The sequence below is a fragment of the Schistocerca piceifrons genome, chromosome 1, assembly GCF_021461385.2.
Source record: "Schistocerca piceifrons isolate TAMUIC-IGC-003096 chromosome 1, iqSchPice1.1, whole genome shotgun sequence".
Classification (NCBI taxonomy): Eukaryota; Metazoa; Arthropoda; class Insecta; order Orthoptera; family Acrididae; genus Schistocerca; species Schistocerca piceifrons.
The window spans coordinates 182,339,574-182,364,758 of record NC_060138.1 but is presented as its reverse complement, the minus strand read 5'-3'; the positions used below and the strand labels follow the sequence as shown (position 1 = coordinate 182,364,758).

Sequence of the window (25,185 nt, the reverse complement as noted above, 5' to 3'; positions counted from 1 at the left end):
TGTTAACATGGTGTTGTTGTCTATTTCTACTAATGTAAAGCTTCATGGGTGCCATAAAGTATTCCCTTGTGAATTATCTGCGGCTGGCACTTGCTATCGTTAGCTATCGTTTGTCAATGTTGACTGTTGCGTGAGAGGACTCCACTTCTCGCCGTCGGGTAAGGCGGCAATGTTACCGAGTCATGGCGCTTCAGCAGGCTGAATATTCCTCGACCGCGAACGTGGTTTGTCATGCAGCGATACGGCCGTCTGTACGTCGCATAATGTGTGCACAGTGATACGTCTGGGGAAGACGTGCGCAGGCAGCAGCTCATAGAATGTGGAACCGACCCATCAGCATAGAACGGCAGATGAATTATTCGCACGACAGTAGAGGGCAGAGGACATTCGCGTCGGCTGTTGATGCGACCAACCAGCACAATTACAGGATGCCATTATATAGTACGCTTCCAGCATTGCTGAATGTCTTAGGCCAAAGTACCAAATGCCACATTCGACTTTAATTCGAGAAAAGTACGTTCACGTAACGAACATCAGCTTTCATACACTGAAGGGTCAAAGAAACTGGTACACCTGCCTAATACCGTGTAGGTCCTCCGCGAACACGAAGAAGAGCAGCAGTACGACGTGGCATGGACTCGACTAATGTGCGAGGTAGTGCTAGAGGGAACCGACACCATGAATCCTTTAAGGCTGTCCATAAATCCGTAAGAGTACGAGTGGGTGGAGATGTTGTCTGGGGAGTTTGGTGGCTAGCGGAAGTGTTTAAACTCAGAAGAGTGTTCCTGGAGCCAGTCTGTTGCAATTTTGGACGTGTGGGTGTTGGTCTGCTGGAACTGCCTACGTCCACTGAAATGTGCAACGGATATGAATTTTTGCAGGTGATCAGAAAGGGTGCTTACTTACATGTCAGTCGTATCTAGACGTATCAGGGGTCTAATATCATTCCAACTGCACATGCCCCACACCATTATAGAGTCTTTGCCAACTTGAACAGTCCCCTACTGACATGCGGGGTTTATGGATTCATGAGGTTGTTTCCATACCCGTACACGTCCATCCGCTCGATACAATTTGAAACGAGACTCGTCCGACGAGGCAATATATTTCCAGTCATCAACAGTCCAACGTAGGTGTTGAGGGGCCCACGCGAGGCGTAAAGCTTTGTGTCGTGCAGTCATCAAGGGTACGTGGATGGGCCTTCGGTTCCGAAAGCCCATACCGATGATGTTTCATTGAATGCTTCGCACGCTGACACTTGTTGATGGCATTGAAATCTGCGTAATTTGCGGAAGACTTGCACCTCTGTCACCTTGAACGATTTTCTTCAGTCGCCGTTGGTCCCGTTCTTACAGCAGCTTTTTCCGGCCGCAGCGATGTCGGAGATTTGATGTTTTACCGGATTCCTGATATTCGCGGTACACTCGTGAAATGGTCGTACGTGAAAATCCCCACTTCTTTGTTACTTCAGAGATGCTGTGTGTAGTGTCCTGCGGTTGGCGAAAAGAACTAGCGATCAAGTTTGAATATAATTTTTTACCTAAAACGCATTCTTGGCGTGCTTTAATTTCCAAACGTAAGAACAACAAGAAAACACAAAAATTCTTGTGGTTGCAAAAGCCAGATAGGAGTACAAGGCAATGAAAAGAAATAATTACCAAAATACTACGTTTACGAAGTGGCCTTACGCCCAACAAGATACTACATTCTACTGAAGTCTGTGGTGAGTGTCTACTAGGTTAGAGTCGGCGTCGGTATTAGCCGGAGACGTCCTAGCTGTAGGTACATACGGTTGGTGTACCGTGCTTATATTACCAGTTTGGCGGAGTGCTACACATAGTCACATTAGTTTCAACTGGTGAATCTCTGTCACATGGCTTTTCACGAAGTAGTGCCGTGTTTATACGGGAAGTCTTTTGATGTTTACATCCACTTAAGATGTTTTGATCTGAGCTCTTGAAGTTATGTCGGCAGCCCGCCTTGCTTGTCTGTTGTGCGGGCCCTCTAACTGTTAAGGGGCCGCTGCGACACTGTGTTTCATCGCTCATGCGCCGACTGTAACACCACGTTCGAACTCACTTAAATCTTGACAACCTACCATTGTAGCAGCAGTAACCTACTTCCGCCTTTGTCTGTACTTGAACAGAATACATCACTAATTACCATTTCTAATAGCGGATGACTACAAAATTTGGTCTTCAACAAATGGTTCAAATGGCTCTGAGCACTATGGGACTTTAACATCTGAGGTCATCAGTCCTCTAGAACTTAGAACTACTTAAACATAACTAACCTGAGGACATCACACACATCCATACCCAAGGCAAGATTCGAACCTGTGACCGTAGCAGTCGTGTGGTTCCGGACTGAAGCGCCTAGAACCAATCGGCCACCGCGGCCGGCAAAATGTGGTCTTAAAATTAGAGAACTTAGTGACGAATACAGGATGATAAGAAAAAGTATTCATGTTTTGGACTTGATAGCATGGATCGAAACATGAAAAAAGTCCAGTCAACATGGGATCTAAAACGCTTACCTTACGAGCTATGAGCACATGTTCATCTTCAATACTGTGAAACATCTCTCTTCTACTGCTAGGTGTTTACTTTTACTAACGATGTACAGATTACAGTAAACGCCTGAGGACACATTCCCATGTTACTGACCATAAAACAACACGCAATAAACATTTGTTGTTGTTTTTACCGTAAATTGTATTCACAGTTAATCATAACAGAAGGTCTCGTCTTTCATTTCCTGTGAACAGGCTTCCATTTTGATAGTAAGTGAAAATATGAGACTATAATGTAAAAGTCATTCACAAATTTGTAAAAACACAGACTGGTTCTACGAACTGAAGTTTGCGTGGGTAGACCAGTCATCTGGTCCACGGTCTTTTATATGACGCCGCTTGGGCTCACTGCGTGTCGATGAAGTAATCATTAACACAACCCAACTCCCTGTACTCGAGAGGAGAAAATTTGCAACCCGGCCAGGAATCGAACCTGGGCTTCTATTATGGTGTTCTGAAACCCTGACCACTAACCTACACAGGCGGATTACTGCTTTCATTGGAACTAGTGTACATGCTACCATTGCCATTATTGTTTACAGCAACAACACTAACCGAATTTATTTCATGCTGTACCGATGGGCAGTGTTACAGAAATGTGTCCTCATTTGTTTAATGCATTTTGTAGGTCGTTCGTAGTAGCAAAGAGCTTACAGTGGAGATGAACAAGTGCTCATAGGTCTTGAGGTATCCATTTTATAGCCCATGTTTACCATGCATTTTTCTCTCGTTTTCGTCCATATTACCGCGTCTCAAAATATGGAATAATTTTTATTTTGAACAATCTGTACGCATTGACCTACATCGCAACGAATGTACATTTTGCCACCTTAGGATATACTCAGATAATCATACAAAATGGGTTTGTGACAAATAAATAACACAGGTTAGGCAAGGCAGAGGCAGATACAGACTGGGGCAATCAACTAGTCAAAATCACTGAGGGCACCGCTGCGATTCCATCACACAAATCCTCTCTCTCTCCGCGTTATCAGTTAACAACACCGGTTCGTATGTTCCTCGCAATCTTATTGCACTTAATTTTCGAAGATATTTTAAATTCAGAAAGCATGTGTGCTGCACCTATTGGTACATAAGAAACTAGGTCGCCACCTCCCTTTGTTAGTAAATTTCTTTTCTTGCATCAGTCTTGTGACTGGTTTGATGCTGCCTGCAACGAATGCCTCACCTACGCCTAATTCTTCATCAGAGTAGCACATGTACCCCACCCCTTAAATTAATTGTTGTATATATTCCAAATTAAGACTTATCCTATAGTTTTTACCTCTACCTCAAATACCAGTGAAATTATACCCTGTTGTCTTAACATGTCCTACCATCTGGAACCTTCTTGTTGTCAACGTTTTCTTCATGTTCCTATCCTTGGCGATTCTACAGAGTAACTCCTTGTTTCATGTTTAATCAGTCCATCAAATTTTGAAGATCCTTGTCTTGTATCACATCTCAGATGCTTCGATTCTCTCTTTGAGGGTTTTCCCACAGTCAGTGACTCATTTCCATACAATATATTTCAGAAATTGATTCCTGAAAGTAAGGCCGCTGTTTCAGACTACTAGACTTTTTTGATCAGTATCATAAATACGAGGAAAACGAATGTTTATAACTGTTCCCATACTAACATAAAGCGAGTGGGGCAGCACTGGACTCGCATTCAGGAAGACTAGAATTCAAACCAGCATCCGGCCGTCCTGATTTAGGTTTTCCATGATTTCCCTGAATCGCTTAAGACAAATGCTGGGATGGTTCCTTCGAAATGGCACAACCGATTTTCTTCTTCATCCTTCCGTAATCAGAGCTTGTGCTCCGTCTCTAATGACTTCTTTGTCGACGGGTCGATAAACACTCATCTTCTCATCCTTCTTATTAATATAAAAAATAAAAGATGTCCAATAGAACTGTTCCCGGTCGCTGTTTAATTTATTTTCACAACACTTTTAAAAGGTTTAAGCCTCCTTCATTAAGTGAATTTATTTGTATTGATACGACAAGTATGTGTTGTGCTATGGCTTTTGAGGAGAACTATGGCGCTGTTTAGTAGAGAAAGTAAACACTATTTCAGAACATGGTTTTGTGCAAGTCATTGACTAAAACGCGAACGTAAATGTAAATGTACAGAAGAAACAACTAAAATACAATACCTCCAGTGGTCACAGGCTGCTTTCTCTGTCGTTACACGTCTTGTATGAAGTGTAACACTTTGTAAACAAAGGTGATGTCTTTCCACGTCAATTTCTAGATACGATTATTGTTTATAAAGTGTGACAGTTTACAAGTATTACGAGAGAGAAGCAGCATGTGACGACTGGAGGTATTCTGTTTATAGTCTTTCTTTTTTTTGCGTAATTGTATATGCACGTTTTTGGTCAGTGACTTCCACAGAGCCATGTTCTGAAACAGTATTCCCTACTAGACAAAGTTTTACAGGTTACCCATAAAGTAACACAACACACACACACACACACACACACACACACACACACACACACACACACACACACACACACACATGTCATATAATACAAAATAAATCCATCTGAAGATGGTGAGCGGTAAAAGTAGCCTTATTGTTTCATTCGATAACAATAACAGTCAAGGTAAATTATAGCTTAAAAATTCGCATTTATAATAAAAGTTATATTAATTTTACAACTATCTACATTTTAGAAGGGGCAGGTGATATCATCTATGCATATACTTCACGGGCAACATCTATAGCTCACAACCGGTATCTGTCGTTCTACAGACTCTAAATAAAAAAAAAGGAAATAAGGCTTCTAAACCCCAAATATACTGACGGCATGAGAAATGTCTTCATTTACTTAAGCATGCTGTACACAATGATCGTCAGCATTTAAAAATCAACAATGAATGGTGGGCTCCATGCGGTTCCCAAGTTGTGCAGCGACCGTAAACCATAAAATTAACAAATAAGCAGCACCCAGTCGCAAAATCATGTTCGGAGGGAAAAACAACACAGAAACTGACCAGCAGATGACTGGGGGCGTGTAGTGTGGTCTATCGTGTTTCAGATGACACAAGCAGTCGAAATTTATTCCTCAAGTAAGGCCTATGTTAGATACTAATAGATTTTTTTAGACGCGTAAACTCTCTTTTCCTGGACTATTATTCTTCTCATAAACTTCTTGCTTCGTCTATCATGAGCTATTTTGGTTCGAAGGTAGTGAAATTCATCATTTTGTCTACTTCGTATGCTTTAATTCTCATTTATGCTGTCCTTCATTACTTCCGTCTTTCTCTAGTTTATTTTCTATCCACGTTCTGTGTTCCATTCAACAGGTCCTATAATTCTTCCACACTTCCACTGAGAATAGGAATATCAGCGAATCTTATCACATCCTTTCAGCCTGAAAATCAGTCCCACTTTTTTTTTTTAATTTTGTCATTGTACCTTCATTGTAATGGCTAAAATGTAGTGGTGGTAGACTGCTTCCATGTCGTACGCCATTATTTCGAACGTTACCCTTTTGGTCTTGTATTCTCATTCTTCCCTCTTGGCTCCTGTGCACGCCATCAGTCGTGGTGCACATTGTATCGTGCTCGATCTTAAGACACTATATTGACATCCAGGAGAGTTGTATTCAAATCCAAATCCCGTCGTTTTCCTTGATGTTCCTAAATCGATATGGGGCTGAAGCTGCGATACTCGCTTCGACAAGGACATGGCTGATATTTTCCCATCTCATCTACGCTGAGAATTCCTTCATCATTAACGAACTGAACAGTTAAATAACTTCTCCCCTAGTGTAGGGTGGTTGGTCCCGAAATCCTATATCGAACTTTTCTGCCGCTAGAAATTCCTGCCACTCGACGTGGTTAGAGCGGAGCACATTCTTGGTGCAGGACGTATGTACACTCATGCTCATAAATTGCAGAACGTGGTGCCACACAATGTGGCACTACACAAAACTGGCGCTAATAGCATAGGCACATAGGGAACACACACGACACAGATCTGTAAGTCCACGGTGGTAAGTTGAGAAAAACGTCCCGATACACATCTGCTACAAAACGCCACCAGTGCCTGTCGGAGCTCCTGAAGTGTCGTAGGGGTTTGAAGATGTGCAGCGATACGTCGACTGAGAGCATCCCAGACGTGCTCGATGTGGTTTTGGTCTGGAGAATAGGCAGGACACTTGATTTTCATGATATCTTCTGTTTCAAGGTACTCCTCCACGGTGCCAGCTATGTGGGGCCGTGCGTTATCATACATCAGGAGGAAGGTGGGACCCACTGCAACCTTGAAAAGGCGCACATACTGGTGCAAAATGACGTCCCAATACACCTGACCTGTTACGGTTCCTCTGTCAAAGACATGAAGGGGTGTACGTGCACCAATCATAGTCCCACCCCACACCATCACACCACGACCTCCATACAGGTCCCTTTCAAGGACATTAAGGGGTTGTTATCTGGTTCCTGGTTGACGCCAGATGAAAACCAGGTGATAATCACTGTTCAGACTATACCTGGACTCGTCCGTGAACATAACCTGGGACCACTGTTCTAATGACCATGTACTGTGTTCTTGACACCAGGCTTTACAGGCTCTCCTGCGACCAGGGGTCAATGGAATGCACCTTGCAGGTCTCCAGGCGAATAAACCATGTCTATTCACTCGTATGTAGACTGTGTGTCTGGAGAAAACTGTTTCAGTGTCTGCGGTAAGGTCCCGAGCAAGGCTACTTGCAGTACTCCGTGGACATCTGCGGGCACTGATGGTGAGATATCGCTCTTCTTCTGGTCCCGTATTGTAGCGCCTGGACACGTTTCCTGTCTGCTGGAATCGTTGCCATAATCTTGAGATCACACTTTGTGGCACACGGAGGGCCTGTGGTACGACCTGCTGTGTTTGACCAGTCTGCAGTCGCCCTAGTGTTCTACCCCTCATAACGTCATCAATATGTGTTCTTTGAGCCATTTTCAGCACACAGTCACCATTAGCAGGTCTGAAAACGTCTGCACACTTACTCGCTGCACTAGACTCTGACATGCATCAAAAAACCTCTGTGTATGTGGACTGCTGCCAGGGCCACCGTGAGACGACTGCAGATCAAAGCGCCGCCTGGTCAAATCCCGAGATGATTTAAACCCGCAAACCGCTCACCAGAGCGTTGTTCCACCAAGTATCAGCATTATCCTTAATTTATGAGCATGAGTGTATGTCCCGCACCCAAACCCAATGTTCCTCAGATCAGCTAGTGTTCATATGGCGGTTGTGTTGTGTCCATATTGTGATGGTTTGTGCAATAATAACCCGTTACAGTTCCATTAGGAGCACATATACGAGTGTCGTTGAATAAGTAATGCAACAGTTTTGAGGCATGTTAGTTTGCTCACTCATTAGGCTACGAAACCCTGTTTCTCGAGTTACCGGAGGGGTCTGTATACCCATCTGGTACCACTCTACCGGTCGACTTCGGAGCTAATGTCTTACTGCATCAATAAATCAATAACCTCCCCACCACGCACGCCGGCCGGAGTGGCCGAGCGGTTAAAGGCGCTACAGTCTGGAACCGCGCGACCGCTACGGTCGCAGGTTCGAATCCTGCCTCGGGCGTGGATGTGAGTGATGTCCTTAGGTTAGTTAGGTTTAAGTAGTTCTAAGTTCTAGGGGACTTATGACCACAGCAGTTGAGTCCCATAGTCCTCAGAGCCATTTGAACCCATCACGCACGTACTGCTTCCCGCAGAGTGCATCCTTCATTGGGCCAAACAGATAAACAGTTGGACGTCGGAAGGTGAGAGAACCGCGCTGTTGGGTGGATGATGGACAGTCCAATAAAGTCTTGTGAGTTCCTCTCGGATGCGGAGACTTGGATAAGGCCTTGCGTTGTAATGGAGAAGGAGAAGTTCATTCGTATTTTTGTGGTAACTAATTCGCTAAGTCGTTTCTTCAGTTTCCTGGCGGTAGCACAATACACTTCAGGGTTTATCGTTGCACCATCAGGAAGGACATCAAACAGAATAACTTCTCGGAGTCCCTGAAGACCGTCACCATGACCTTATCAGCTGAGGGTGCGGCTTTTAACTTCTTCCTCCATGGAGGGGTGATGTGACGCCAGTCCGTGTTTCGTCGTTTTGTTTCCGGTTCGAAGTGATGAACCCATGATTCATCTTAACTTGCAAGCAATTCCTCACAGCTAGTCCTTCTTCGCTCTTCATGGTCTTCTGTTAGGCGTTAATTTCTTCGTGGTGCCCCTCTTTTTTTAGTGTATTTATGTTGGACATTCAACTTATTTTACCGAATATTGTTCCACACACCAACTTTGAAACCGTAACGTAAATTTGGAAGGATAGAGATAGATAGAAGTTCAGATAAATTGCAATATATCTCGGCATATTAAACTTGCAGCCAAAATACCTATTTATGATTCATAAAGTAGCGTGGAGGTTTTTTTATATTTATCGTAAATTCATATTTATCCCATGCAAAATTCAGTCAGAAAAAGAAGTTTTACTTATGTAAAGGTTTTTTTATTTTTTTATTTTTTTAAAATTACAGGTACCGGCCACAAACTTTGTCAACTATTGTATTGCTTATTTATTTAGCGACATGTTTCGAGGTAAACCTCATCTTCAGGCTAAATGGAATTACGAAAACAACTTTAAAATAAGGCCATACAGATGTTAGAAAGTCTTTTCGTGAATGCTGTGGTCATCTTTTTTCTTCTGGTGTGGCAGTCTCGTAGTGATGCGCTGGGGTTCCTCCACTTCCGTGCCTCTCTTGGTCACTGTTTACAAATTGTCACTAACATAGCAGTAACTTGGAAACACGATCACAAACAGTTCTGTAGTGCCGTTGACAAGATGGTGATCGAAATACAACTGGTTTCGATTAAACTATCGATTTGAAGATCTATGTGGTGTCAGATGTTTACATGTCTTCTGCACGTCTTGTTATCGTTGCTTGTGATCGTGTTTCCAAGTTACTGCTATGTTAGTGACAATTTGTGAACAGTGACCAGGAGAGGCACGGAAATGGAAGCACCCCAGCGCATCACTACGAGATTGCCACACCAGAAGAAAAAAAGATGACCACAGCATTCACGAAAAGACTTTGTAACATCTGTAAGGCCTTATTTTAAAGTTGTTTTTGTAATGCCAGCCGCCAGGGATTAGCCGAGCGGTCTAAGGCGCTGCAATCATGGACTGTGCGGCTGATCCCGGCAGAGGTTCGAGTCCTCCCTCGGGTATCGGTGTGTGTGTTTGTCTTTAGGATAATTTAGGTTAAGTAGTGTGTAAACTTAGGGACTGATGACCTTAGCAGTTAAGTCCCATCAGATTTCATACACATTTGAACGCATTTTGTAATGCCATTTAGCCTGAAGATGAGATTTACCTCAAAACATGTTGCTAAATAAATAAGTAATACAATAGTTGTCGAAGTTGGTGACTAGTAGTGGTAATTTAAAAAAACCGTTACATATATCTTGGGACAGTCACGGTCGAAAAATAGTCAACATGGCTTCAAAAGTTTTGCTTGCCACGTGCACTATTATGTATGACAACCAGTAAATTCTTGATAGCGTACAATCGCGATCTCACAGCATGAATAGTCCCTTGACAATTACGTGCAGGAAAAACAGTCCCAGGCAGGCTGACAATGTGGAAAATAAGGAGTGTAGTGTGTGCTGTTCTGAAACTTCCTGGCAGATTAAAACTGTGTGTCGGACCGGAACTCTGAACTGGGACCTCGGCTTGATTGGACAATGCTATTGAAATCCAGTTAGGTGACGCATTGTTTAATGCGCTAGATTTCCATAAGACAGGACGGCCAAATGCCCATTCGGCCATCCTGATTTGCGTTTTCTGTGATTTCGTTAAATCGCTTCAGTTTGTAGAGACGGTTCCTCAGACGGAGGCACGGACGATGTCCTCCCCTGTCTTTCTCCGATGCGAGCTTGTATTCCATCTCTAATGATTTCGACGTCGAAGCAACGTTAAACCATAAACGCTACTTCTTTACTAACGAGGGACCGTGCGATCGAGTGACACAGGTTCTTTTTCCAGGAAAAGCGAGACTGTTTGCTAACCTCCGGTGTCTGGAAGCTCCACAGCTTCACTACGCTAACTAGATTTCCAATTCAAAGACGACCCAGCTTGAATCGTCACTGAAATTGCGAATCATGCTGAGGTTGGGCGACTCGGTATCATTCGCCTCGCCAGAAGTGTGCCAAACATTTCTGTATATCACTTAAAAAAGCCTATAGCGGCCCCATTACTAATATAGATTAATTACTCTGCAAAATGTGTTCTCTCCCAGTGGATCTGGACTGGACGTAACTACAGAACAGTTATTTTTGTTGAGATCTTGAGTCCCCAAAACTACTTTTGATGCAGCTCTACGCTAGTTCATCGTATGCAAGCCTCTTCGTCTTTCCATAAATTCTGCAACCAGCATCCACATGAACGTACGTACTTTAGTCGAACCATGGCCTCTTTCTACCAGATCTGTGCCTTACACGTAGCAAGCTCACCCTTTGAGACGAGTCCTGTCAACAAAACTTATCTGATTCTTATGTGCTCCTTTCTTCGTCTTTGATGCGTTAGTTTACTTCCAAGCTAGCAGACTTTCTTTAATTCTCCCAATATTGACCTATTTTGATATTAACTTTATTGATATTCTGATTTTTTTGTCTTTATTTGGTTTATTCTAGACCCATATTCTGTAGTCAATAGGCTGAGCTCAACAGCTTTCTTTCACTGAGGATATTAATGTAATTAGCAAATCGTTAGCTATCCTTTCACCCTAAATACAGGAAAGATCTTTTAGGAGCATTATATACAGCTTTGATGTCCAATTTGTGTGTATCCGACATAATGTTCCACGTGATACTTGATGCTGAGAGTGTGAATCTCGATTTTGATCCCGTGAATAGTTAAAAGTACACTGACGAAAATACAACGCAACACGAAGAAGGAGATGTGTGACATAAACGAAAGCTGGTACGCACGTTTTTACATCTTAAACATGATGTCTACTCAAATTTCACGTCAGTTGCGTGAGAATGGCGCTAGTAGCACCACTATAAGTATGCAAATCAAGTTTGCTTTAAATACACTCTGTAATGGTCGTGAGCGTTAGTTGCCTTTGAGACTGGTCGTGGTGAGTTGATCTTAGTCAAGAACACCTTTGGCAATTGAATCTCAATGTAGACAAGTGTAATGTGCTGCGAATACATAGGAAGAAAGATCCCATATCATTTAGCTACAATATAGCAGGTCAGCAACTGGAAGCAGTTAATTCCATAAATTATCTGGAAGTACGCATTAGGAATGATTTAAAATTGAATGATCACATAAAGTTGATCGTTGGTAAAGCAGATGCCAGACTGAGATTCATTGGAAGAATCCTAAGGAAATGCAATCCGAAAACAAAGGAAGTAGGTTACAGTACGCTTGTTCGCCCACTGCTTGAATACTGTTCAGCAGTGTGGGATCCGTAACAGATACGGTTGATAGAAGAGATAGAGAAGATCCAACAGAGAGCAGCGCGCTTCATTACAGGATCATTTAGTAATCGCGAAAGCGTTACGGAGATGATAGATAAACTCCAGTGGAAGACTCTGCAGAAGAGACGCTAAGGAGCTCTGTACGGGCTTTTGTTGAAGTTTCGAGAACATCCCTTCACCGAGGAGTCAAGCAGTATATTGCTCCCTCCTACGTATATCTCGCGAAGAGACCATGAGGATAAAATCAGAGAGATTAGAGCCCACACAGAGGCATACCGGCAATCCTTCTTTCGACGAACAATACGAGACTGGAATAGAAGGGAGAACCGATAGGGGTACTCAAGGTACCCTCCGCCACACACCGTCAGGTGGCTTGCGGAGTATGGATGTAGATGTAGACGTAGATGTAGATGTAGATGTAGACCCTTGCCGGCCGCGGTGGCCGAGCTGTTCTAGGTGCTTCAGTCCGGAACCGCGCGACTGCTACGGTCGCTGGTTCGAATCCTGCCTTGGGCATGGATGTGTGATGTCCTTAGCTTAGTTAGGTATAAGTAGTTCTAAGTTTTAGGGGACTGACGACCTTAGATGTTAAGTCCCATAGTGCTCAGAGCCATTTGAACCATTTGAACCGAGTGCACCTTTATGCCGGCCGGAGTGGCCGAGCGGTTCTAGGCGTTGCAGTCTGGAACCGCGTGCCCGCTACAGTCGCAGGTTCGAATCCTGCCTCGGGCATGGATGTGTGTGATGTCCTTAGGTTAGTTAGGTTTAAGTAGCTCTAAGTTCTAGGGGACAGATGTCCTCAGAAGTTAAGTCCCATAGTGCTCAGAGCCATTTGAACCATTTTGAACACCTCACTGACTTTGAATGATGTCGTGTAATACGGCGATGAGAAGCTGGATGTTCCATCTTCCACTTTACATCTTCCACTTCACATGACTGCTGGCGGCGGTCAACTCGAGGATGTACGGTCCCAAGAAGACTGGTGCGGACGGACACAGGGCACTACCGAGATAAAATACCATCCTCTCGATCTACGGCTCAAGTGCATCGTACTGCATCTGCAGAAGCATTTTAAGCAGCAGTTGGCATCTCAGTGACACAAAGAACTGTTACAAATCCGTTATTTCAAGGACAGCTACGTGCCAGACGCTCTGAAGCTTGCAGCCCACCGACCCAATTCAACGCCATTTGCGACTTCAGTGGTCTCAAGCGAGAACTCACTGGAGGGCACGGTTAAGGTTGTGTTTCATGATGGAAGCTGGTTCTGCCTCGGTGTCAGTGATGGCCAAGTGTTAGTTAGAAGGAGGCCAGTTGAGGAACCGCAACCATCCTGTTTGCATGCTAGACACAATGGACCTACACGTGGAGTTACGGTCTGGAGTGCGATTTCGTAAGACAGCAGGAGCACTCACGTGTGTATCCCACGCAACCTGACTGCAAATTTGTACGTGAATCTGGTGATTCAGCTTGTTGTGCCGTCATTCATGAGCAGCATTCAAGAACGTGTTTTCCAACAGGATGACGCTCACCCACATGCCGCTGTTGTATCCCAACATGCACTACAGAGTGTTGACCTGTTGTTTTGGCCTACTCGATCGTACGGGACATCATTGGACAACTCCAGCGTCATCCACAACCAGAGTTAAACATCTCTGTACTAACCGACTAAGTGCAACAGACATGGAACTCCATCCCTCTAACTGACATCCGGCACCTGTACAAATCAACGCATTCACGGTTGCGTAATCGTATTCAACATTTTGGCGGTTACACCAGTTATTAATTAATTAATTTATTTACGTGTCAAGTTCCGTAGGACCATATTGAGGAGCAAATGTCCAAGGTCATGGAACGTGTCAGTACATGAACTTACAACATAAAAGTAATAACAGATAAAAATAAATGTTCATGAACCTGAAAGAAAATCAGTCCATAAGTTTAAGCAAACGCTATCAACAATACAATGAGAATCAGCTTAATTTTTCAAGGAGCTCCTCGACAGAATAGAAGGAGTGACCCATGAGGAAACTCTTCAATTTCGATTTGAAAACGCGTGGATTACTGATAAGATTTTTGAATTCGAGTGGCAGCTTATTGAAAATGGATGCAGCAGTATACTGCACACCTTTTTGCACAAGAGTTAAGGAAGTCCGATCCAAATGGAGGTTTGATTTCTGCCGAGTATTAGCCGAGTGAAAGCTGCTTATTGTTGGAAATAAACTAATATTGGTAACAAGAAACGACAATAAGGAATATACATATTGAGAGGCCAATGTCAAAGTACCCAGACTCGTGAACAGGGGTCGACAAGAGGTTCGTGAACTCACACCACTTATTGCCCGAACCGCCCGTTTCTGAGCCAAAAATATCCTTCTAGAATGGGAAGAACTACCCCAAAACATAATACCATATGACATAAGTGAATGAAAATAAGGAAAGTAGACTAATTTACGTGTCGAAGTATCACTCACTTTCGATACCGTTCGAATAGTGAAAATGGTAGTATTAAGTCTTTGAACAAGATCCTGAACGTGGGCTTTCCACGACAGCTTACTATCTATCTGAACACCTAGGAATTTGAACTGTTGAGTTTCACTAATCATATGCCCGTTCTGTGAGATTAAAATGTCAGGTTTTGTTGAATTGTGTGTTAGAAACTGTAAAAACTGAGTCTTACTGTGATTTAACGTTAGTTTATTTTCTACAAGCCATGAACTGAGTTCATGTACTGCACTACTTGAAACCGAGTCAATGTTGCACACAACATCCTTTACTACCAAGCTAGTGTCATCAGCAAACAGAAATATTTTAGAGTTACCCATAATACTAGAGGGAATATCATTTATATAAATAAGGAACAGGAGTGACCCCAACACTAATCCCTCGGGCACCCCCCCCCCCCCCCACTTGGCAGTACCCCACTCAGATCCCACATCACAGCCGTTATCAACATTGTGAATAATGACCTTTTGCTGCCTGTTACTTAAGTAAGAGGTGAACCAATTGTGAGCTACTCCCCTTATTCCGTAATGGTCCAACTTCTGTTCTGGAGCAATATTGTGAGATCAACACAGTCAAATGCCTTTGTTAAATCAAAAAGTACGCCAAGCGTTCGAAACTTTTTGTTTAGCCCATCCAGTACCTCACAGAGAAAAGAGAATATAGCATTTTCAGTTGTCAAACGACTTCTAAAGCCGAACTGTACATTTGATAGCAAATCGTGTGATATAAAATGATCAATTAACCTTACATACACAGCCTTTTCGATAACTTTTGCAAACACTGATGACATAGAAATAGGTCTAAAATTATCTACATTATCCCTTTCTCTCTTTTTATAAAGCGGCTTTACTACTGAGTACTTTAATCGTTCATGAAACTGACCATTCCTAAAGGAAAAATTACAAATATGGCTAAAAACAAGGCTAACATGTGCAGCACAGTACTTTAATATTCTACTAGACACTCCATCATAACCATGAGAGTCCTTAGTCTTCAGTGATTTAATTATTGCCTCAATCTCCCTCTTGTCTGTATCACAGAGGAGTATTTCAGACGTCAATCTCGGAAAGTCATTTGTTAAGAAATTTATATGATTTCCTGTTGAAACTAAATTTTTATTTAATTCACCAGCAATGCTCAGAAAATGGTTGTTAAATACTGTACATACATCTGATTTATCAGTAACAGAAATATTATTACGGCGAACTGACTTTATATCACCAACCTTGTGCTGCTGACCAGACACTTCCTTCACAACTGACCATATGGCTTTAATTTTATCCTGTGAATTAGCTATTCTATTTGCATATCATATACTTTTTGCCTTGCTAATAACGTTTTTAAGCACCTTACAATACTGTTTGTAATGGGCTACTGTAGCTTGATTGTGACTACTTCTAACATTTTGATATAATTCCCGCTTTGTTCTACATGATATCCTTATCCCACTAGTCAGCCAACCGGGCTGTCCATTACTGCTAGTACCCCGTTTAGAATGTTCTAATGGAAAGCAACTCTCAAAGAGCATGAGCAATGTGTTATGGAAAGCATTGCATTTATCATCTATATTATCGGCACTATAAACATCTTGCCACTCTTGTTCCTTGACAAGTTTTGAAAAACTCTCTATTGCTGTTGGATTAACTTTCCTACGTAGTTTGTAATTAAATACGACATTGGTTTGAGTACAAAAACCTTTTAGTGTTAAAATTTGTGCATCATGGTCTGAAAGGCCATTCACCCTTTTACTAACAGAATGCCCATCTAGTAATGAGGAATGAATAAAAATATTGTCTATGACTGTGCTACTGTTCCCCTGCACCCTAGTTGGAAAAAACACAGTTTGCATCAGATCATATGAATTTAGGAGATCTACCAACATCCTTTTTCTTACACTATCACGTACAAAATTAATATTGAAGTCACCACATATAACTACTTCCTGGTACTTCCTACAATGTGAATCAAGAACCCTCCCTAGCTTAAGCAAAAATGCTCTGAAGTCGGAGTTGGGGGACCTATAAACTACAGCAATTAGAAGTTTAGTTTCACTAAATTCAACTAATGCTGCACAACTTTCAAATATCTGTTCAGTGCAGTGTCGTGATACGTACCAGCACTTCACATTTACAATGGCTTATCTCGCGTTTACATTAACCTCTCATCTATCAATGTTAATCCCTTAGGTATTTTACCTAGAAAAGTGTCTTCGCGAAATTTCGTCACTTGCATTAACTATTTTTTGGTATTACTGTTTTTTTCCGTCACTGTCAGGTGAATAACATTAAAAGGTGTCCTATCAGTGGCTATATGCGGAACATTCATTATCATCAATGCTAGAGAGTCGCTGTATAGCCTCAGAAAGGTGAATAATCTCACGGAGTGCATATTTGCTGATCGTTGACCAGGGGAGTGTTACTTTCACCTGTCACAGGGGCTCACTTGTCTACGGACTGTCCAAAAGGGCACTAAATCGTGGTTTAAATCTCTAGAATTCTCATTTCAACCCGTGTAAAGTTGCGTAAGTTTGATAAGTGTAGTGCCAGGCCCTTGAAAGACCTCCTCACATAGCTTAATGTGCTGTGCACTAGACAGCGAAAAAGAGGTATGAGTCAGTGGCGAATCGAACCAGCCGAGCGGATGAGCGGCCATTGGTCTGTTGCACCGTACATGATGCATGCATTTTTTACGTGATTTTCGGTGGTCATTTAGGCAAATGCTGGGCTGTTCTCCAACTTCTACCTCAGAAATACAATACTGAAAGATTTAAAATTTGATAAGTAGCAGAAAAAAGTTTACGCTATTCACAGACGGATGGTGAACTTAGCTACCCTACCTTAGGTTAAATGGCGACTGTAACAGGAAGGGCATCCCTTCAAAAAGTTAAATAAAATGAGTTTGCCGAAGTAGGGAAACAGAAGATTTCGTAGGAAGAGACAGAGTGTAACAGACACCTGAAACTATTTGCAGAACTGCATTCTTGACTTTGATACTGACGTCCTGCATTAGAAATTCCAGCTGCGGTGTGTACTGTCATTGATATTGGAACCCTACTTCGGTGTCGGAACTGCGACGCACGTGAATGGCAGACTAAAGCTCATGATCAGAAACATGATCGAATTCTCAATGTCGGTGTCTAATGCATCTTCCTCTGGAAAACCCCTGACCAGTTTACTCTGCGAAGTTTGCGCGAATTGCTGACAAGAGGTGAGGCCTAAATGTAAAATGCATTCCTTCGCGTCCTACCTTCACGTTCAAGCCACGGGCCGTATACACAGATTTCATCAATTAATGATTTATACTTTCTGCTTCGAATGTCAAATGAAAGACAGAGTGAGGTTAATTTAGCCTCGGGCACATTCTTTGAAATTCTGAATATAGCAACAATAAAATAAAGGCAATAAAGTTACATCTGGTACTTGTACATAAATCATACTGCAGTTATTGATGTAGAAGGACGCTAAGGGGTAGCGGTAATTACCGGAGAGGGTGGAACGGGGATGGAGAGACAGGATTGTAGCCTATTTTTGATGATATTCAATATATATATCGAGAAATCAGCAAAGAAAAGCAAAGAGAAATTTGGACAGAGAATTGAAGTTTAGAAGGCTGAGTCGAGGTTTTCTGATACTATTTTTGTCAGAAACGAAAAAGGACAAGGAAGATCAGTATGGAAAGGATAGTAACTTCAAAAAAACGCTCTCAATACGAGACGAAAATTGAAAAAAAACCCGAGGACCATGGAATGTAGTCGATGTAAACCAGGCGATGATGAAGCTATAACAGTGGGAAGTTAGACACTAAAACTGGCCGATGAAGTTTGCTATTAAATGTTAGGCTGTTTTTCGATGTTATTCTTCTGGTGTGTAGCCTTGTACAAAAATGAAACATGGACGACAATTTTGGCAAGAATAGAAACTTTCGAATAGTGATGATATAGGAGACAGCTGAATATTTGGGGGGTGGGGGTGGGGGGGAGGGGAAGAGATTTGGGTCGGATAACCAACGAAGAGCTACTGAATCAATGTGGAGAAAAATAAATTATGGGACAGCTTGGCCAAAAGAAGCAATCGGTTGACACCATAAAGTAGTTTATTCCCAAGCTGTCCTGTAACCTGTTTAATACGCAGATCCCAATAGTCATTCAAGTCAAAGCACTAATGCTGCATGAACACTGCATACATTATTCACTACTCCCAATGACTGAAATTCTAATTATTTATGTATCACCTGTCCTCTTGGTTGAGTGAGGGACTCTTGTCATTCCGGCAGCCTTGGGACTTTTAGGGGAATTTCACTTAGGCGAACTCAATAGTCGTAAAGCTGTTTTCTACTGAAAGTCATTCTCTGCAGAGGTAGAGAGCAGAAGAGGTCAGTCTGCCGTTCCGGCCCAGCAAGAGTGTCGAGTGAGGCCAAGTAGTTTGTCATAAAATTATAAAATCGCGTCGTGAGAGAAGCTAAAAGGAATCCACTTTAGCTAAGATATGAACCTCAAAGACAGGAGTACTCACGAGCCTTCAAAGCGTGAGAGCAGCCGTTAATTCCAGACATGGCCTGCTGGAATGTTTGCTCATATTTTAGTAAGGGGTTATGTGATTGGCTCATAGTAATTATTTTGGTAACAGCGGCGAAACCTTGCGAGTGCGTATGGGTACGTTTTTTGGTTGACCATGACTGAAAATCTGTCATGTTGTGGGAGAGATTTTCTGCCTACTTACCCGCGCTATGGAATAAATAGACGTAATTGGTTAACCATGACAAAATTTGCAAGGGTAGGAGCCGGCCTCTGTGACCGAGCGGTTCTAGGCGCTTCAGTCCGGAACCGCGCGACCGCTACGGTCGCAGGATCGAATCCTGCCTCGGGCATGGATGTGTGTGATGTCCTTAGGTTAGTTAGGTTTAAGTAGTTCTAAGTTCTAGGGGACTGATGACCTCAGATGTTAAGTCCCATGGTGCTCAGAGCCATTTGAACCATTTTTTGCAAGGGTAGGAAATTGTTAAACTTGGGGTCTGCTGCGAATGACCGCAGAGTTTTCGACTCTGGCAGAAACAGCTAAGTTTCGTCGGGAAAAGTTGTAACACACTTGCATCAAGGCTCCCACAGATAACACTTGTTTTCGGGTGCGAGGCAGCAGGCTGGGTTTTAGACCTACAGAGAGGGACCTCTGGCAGAGGAGAATACAGAGGTCGAGCTGAGCTTGAAATTTTCAGCCACTACCGCAGCTGTCTTCTTAAGGGTTGTAAGCATGGGCCATCGTTACATCCACTGAGACGAAGCGAGCTTGAAGTCAGTTTATTTTTCATGAGACTTTCTTCGTCTGATTTAACTTTCAGGTCCAGCTAGTTGTACCTTCTATGTACTTAGTGAGAGTACGGGTGTTCGTTTATGCTTTTACGGAGATCTTTCTTTAAATCACAATCACTGGCCAAATTTTTCACATAGTTTTGTATCGATATTTTATGTATCACTCACCTGTGCCAAGACTACAGTCCTGATTTGCATCTTGTCCATTTGTTTAATGTTTGCACTCTGAATTCAGTCGGTAAATCTTTTTTTTGTGTGTTTCTTGCAATAAACCAGGTTCTCAGTGTTCACTTGTTTCCTTTGTAGTTCGGCTGATCCCATGATCATTATGTCCGTGTGAGGTTTGAAACATACTTTCATGCATAATTGAGCCACTCCTTGTAATTTTCATATAATAAGACGTTATTCGTTGCATTACATTGTTTCTTTTAAATTCGTATGATTTTATGGGGTGCTTACCTTTCCCACAGGTCATCCTGTATAGGATCTACAGCATCTTAGGGGAATGCAAAACAGCTCCAATGTCGCCTTACAGCATTAATGAATCGTAAATTTGATAAATGATAGAGGTGTGGGAGGTGAAAGTTGTAGAAGGAGACTACAGTTGATAGGTTTAGTAGATACTCATGCAGAGATGAAGAGGTTTGCACATGGAAGACTAGCGTGAAATGGTGCATCAAATCTTCCCATGGATAGAAGAGCACAACAACAACGACAAAATTTATGGAAGCAAGGAGTGCGCGTTAGTGATGCAGGAGCTGGGAAATATCCATAGGGGAAAGCGAAGTGGTAGGTACAATAAAGGACTTTATAGGAAGCCATGTTTTCACAAAGCAGCTGGGTGAAAACGAGTACTTTATTTGGCACTACTGGCCAGTTTCGAGCTTCTGCAGTGCTAAGCGAAGTACTTTTAACCAAAACGCCTGTCTTTATGTGGAATCTACTGTGACTTCGGTACCCCACAGAGAACAGCCGATGAGTAATGTACGAGCAGTTAGTGCGAATAGACGTCTCACATTGAAAGAATTGCATCAGATCATACCGGACGTGTCGATGACAACTCTTTATGACGTTGTCATTGTCATGTTAGGGTACAGGAAATTGTGTGCGCGCTGGGTTCCAAAACTGTTAACGGAAGAACACAAAAAGAAAAGGATGGGCTTTGCACTCGACTTCCTCACGCGCTATGCTGAAGCAGGTGATGAGCTCCTTGATCACATTGTAACAGGTGACGAGACGTGGGTTTATCACCATACACTCGAATCCAAGCAACAATCAATGTAATGGCGCCATTCGAATTCACCAAAAGCCAAGAAATGCAAAACGTCGATTTCAGCGAAGAAAATCATGGCTTCTGTTTTTTGGGACAGACAAGGCATTCTTCTGTTGGAATTTATGCCTCCTGAAATGACAATTAATGCTACTGCATGTTGGCAGACAGTGAAACGTCTTCGAACTGCAATTCAAAACAAACGCAGGGGAATGTTGACAAGTAGAAAATGGTTCAAATGGCTCTGAGCACTATGGGACTTAACTTCTGAGGTCATCAGTCCCCTAGAACTGAGAACTACTTAAACCTAACTAACCTAAGGACATCACACACATCCATGCCCGAGGCAGGATTCGAACCTGCGACCGTAGCGGTCACGCGGTTCCACACTGTAGCGCCTAGAACCGCTCGGCCGCGCTGGAGGCCTGACAAGTAGAGTCCGCTTGCTTCATGACAACACTCGGCCTCACACAGCGCTGGTAACCAAAGCACTACTCAAACAATTCAAATGGGACGTATTGGACTATCCGCCATATAGCCCGGACCTTGCGCCCACCGACTTCCATGTCTTCCGTTACCTGAAGTCACATCTTGGTGGAAAATCATTCCACGACGATGAAGAAATCAAAGATGAAGTTGAAATGTGGTTCCGACAACAGGCGGCAACCTTCTATGACTGTGGGATACAAAAGCTTGTGCACCGACTTAACAAATGTTTGGATAATGGAGGTGATTATATAAAAAAAATAACAAATGATCCAGTTAATAAGATGTAACTGACGTTTCCTAATAAATGTTCTATTTAAGGACTGCGAGCCATTGTATCTTTACTTTTCGAAATGCCCTCGTAAATCAGAGTGGGATACAGACCTGACCTCAGGGTGGGCGTCCAGCATGGCCCTCATGAGCGTGGTACCCGAGCGAGGGACGCCGCCCACGAAGATGAGCGGCATCTGGCGGTCGTACGGGAACACGCGCTGGTCGGCGCCCACCACGAACCTCTGCAACACACAGGGCACGTACTGCATGGACAAAATATCAGTTAGCGGCTATTCTCTTTATTGTCCAAGACGACTGCATCATAAACCACCAGTCAATCAGCCACCTCCTTGGAAAGAATGTTGTTTTCAGCCAACAAAACTAACATTTGCAAAGTGGAAAGAATAACAAATTGAGTGGTAGATAGGTTGCCAAATCAGACCAACACCAGACCAGGGGTTAGAGCAAGTACTTGATATCCGAACAGCAGCTCCCCTGTGCTATGTAGTCACCAAGCAATGCTACACTAGCGTCAGTGGCGTATAGGACGAAAGTGTAGGGTCAGATTCATGTCTCACCACGGAGGTAGCTCACTATGTTTCTTTCAAAGATGAGTTACGTTTTCGTAACATACTCCAATTCAATCTTAGGTAGGCGTCATTCGTTCCTATATCTGTTCATCTTAAATCGCTCCACAAAAAAACTCCCTAGATACTGCACGGTCATATCTGGTTCCAATGACCGATCGCTAACGCAGTATGTAAACAATAATGGATTTTTTCGTCTATTACTAGCTACAGGGAAAGTCGCCGTTGTCTTGCAGATAGCGTCTTTGACTGGTCATCTAAACATCCTGGGTCACTACTTAAATTATTGGTATATATTAACAGCTATGGCGGACGAAGTCTTTCGTTATGAGAAGTTACTCTTCCTACGAATGGCCTTGTTATACAGCGTGGAGAGGCTGTCAGTTTTTTGCAGCACTCTGCACAGAAAACGACACGCAGGCAGTTGGGGTACGTATATTCCGTCCCAGGGGGTAAAAGAGTGGCGACACCGAGCGAGGTGGCGCAGTGGTTAGCACACTGTACTCGTATTCGGGAGGACGACGGTTCAATCCCGCGTTCGGCCATCCTGAATTAGGTTTTCCGTGATTTCCCTAAATCGCAAATGCCGGGATGGTTCCTTTGAAGGGGCACGACCGACTTCCTTCGCCATCCTTCCCTAACCCGATTAGACCGATGATCTAGCAGTTTGTTCTCCTCCCCCAAATCAACCCAACCCAACGTAACAAGGACATCCAGCCACCCGTTAATGTAACCATACAAATCCGTTCATAACCGTGCCGACATTACTGGACGCGGGACAAAGGCACAAGAAGAAGAAGAAGAAGAAGAGGAATACACCTATTAAGTAAACTGAATATTTAAAATTTCAATTTTGTAGGGTCAGTTACGACCTTTTTCGCGGAGGGTAGACATAGCCAGATTTTTGCGTATAACAGAAGCAAGTGGGTACTAGCTAGATTTCTAAGATCCAGTGATCCACATTTACTTAAAGAAGCAGCAAAACAGCCAGCAAGTAGTGGTATTGAAACGTTTCTTTTTATGTGTAAAAAATTTTAAACCAAAAACTAAAGTAATTTATGTAAACCTACGTCAGAAACGCTGTATTTTTGTATTAATTCCGTGTATTGTCTTTGAATTGTATTTGTGTGAAATTGTAATTAATTCTTAGAAGTGAGAGAGCATACACATGTTAAAATTAGCGAAAGGGAACAATTGTATTCATCAATTGGCAAACAATGCATAAGACGCAGCGTAAGTGGCGTCAACAATCAAATCTTATGCGATCAGCAGCGCCCGAAAGGAGTGCAGCGAAGTCTCTCGAACATTTTTCCACGCAAGAGGCTTCCGGAATAGGGAGAGACTGAGGAAAAATGACAATCAAGTTGCCTTAAGTTGTCTACTTGTATAGAAACAAGTGCATCGTCCGGCTCGCTCTCTCTCGATCTCTCTGTCTCTCTCTCTTTCTCCTGAGGCCCACCCTCTATTGATTGATGTCTCCGCTCTTGTCGATCGCTCTCTTAATGGTCGCTCTCTCGAATCATTATGTAACAGGGAGCTGTACTCGAAAGATATTTTCAAGAAGTTTAAAGTATTTATCTACGTAAAAGTATCGTAAATATATCAATAATTGTTATTGTTTACCAATGTTTCATTTCAACAACATTAACCTTCCCTGCCGACATTGCTATGTTTCAGCTAGGAGAACTGCAACCGACATATCGTTTTCTCGCCGCTGCCGAACATAACTGATGTTCGAATTCGTAGCAGCCACTCGTGCGTCCCTGAGATCTGTTAAGCCGACCCGTAAACACAGTTTCCGGGCAGTACTTCGGTGCATAACGCGTGATATTAATGATGGGCATACGGCCAACAAACGATGTGTGCGGTCAGTCCACTGCGTGGTATCAAAGCAGGTTAGAAAAAATTTTATTAATTTTCTCTCTCGTAACAGTAAATTTATCAGGGCCATGTGATAATTTAAATTTATCTTTTTCTTCTTTCTTGGCTACTTATTCAAATAAACTTCAAAAAATGGTTCAAACGGCTCTGAGCACTATGGGACTTAACATCGGAGGTCACCAGTCCCCTAGAACTTAGAACTACTTAAACCTAACTAACCTAAGGAATCACACACATCCATGCCTGAGGCAGGATTCGAACCTGCGACCGTAGTGGTCACGCGGTTGCAGACTCAAGCGCCTAGAACGGCTCGGCCACTCCAGCCGGCAAATAAACTTCACTTCGATTAATTTACTCTTATCGAAATTTATTTTTTTCAATTACCACTAAAAAGCGGCACAAAAAATAGAGGAAACTCTTATAATTTCTAGGAAGTTAGAAGAAATATGAGCAGTTCTGGACTTTGATTAAGATTTTTCTCCTACCGCCCGTAATCCCAGACCTCGCAATATTTGGTAAAAGAAACGCTGAAAGGATAACACGTGCCAAACAACTTTTATCACAAAACTGTTATTTTTCAACGAGTGTTCTCTGTATTTATACAGTTAAGGATGAATGATATTGTAACTAGCTGTGTTAAAAAACTGTGACTATTGAAGAATTTAGAAACATTTATGCGTGGATAGGCAATAGAATGCAATAAAAAGTTCATTTTCCCTAAATTGTGTTTTTATAATTTTTTAAAAGACTGATTAATAGGCTATTCAACTTTATTGTAGTATTCTAAGTCGTCTGTTTGTTTCTGTATCCAAAGT

The 25,185-nt window shown here is 42.7% G+C and overlaps 1 protein-coding gene across 1 annotated transcript in view; it reads right to left on the bottom strand.

Annotated features, from left to right (window-relative positions):
* LOC124798119 (protein-tyrosine sulfotransferase-like) overlaps positions 1 to 25,185 on the bottom strand; it is a 343,624-nt gene that overhangs the window by 71,655 nt on the left and 246,784 nt on the right. The window contains exon 3 of the mRNA XM_047261416.1: positions 22,014 to 22,144. Within this exon, the coding sequence (XP_047117372.1) occupies positions 22,014 to 22,144 (131 nt within the window). The remainder of the gene's footprint in view (positions 1 to 22,013; positions 22,145 to 25,185) is intronic.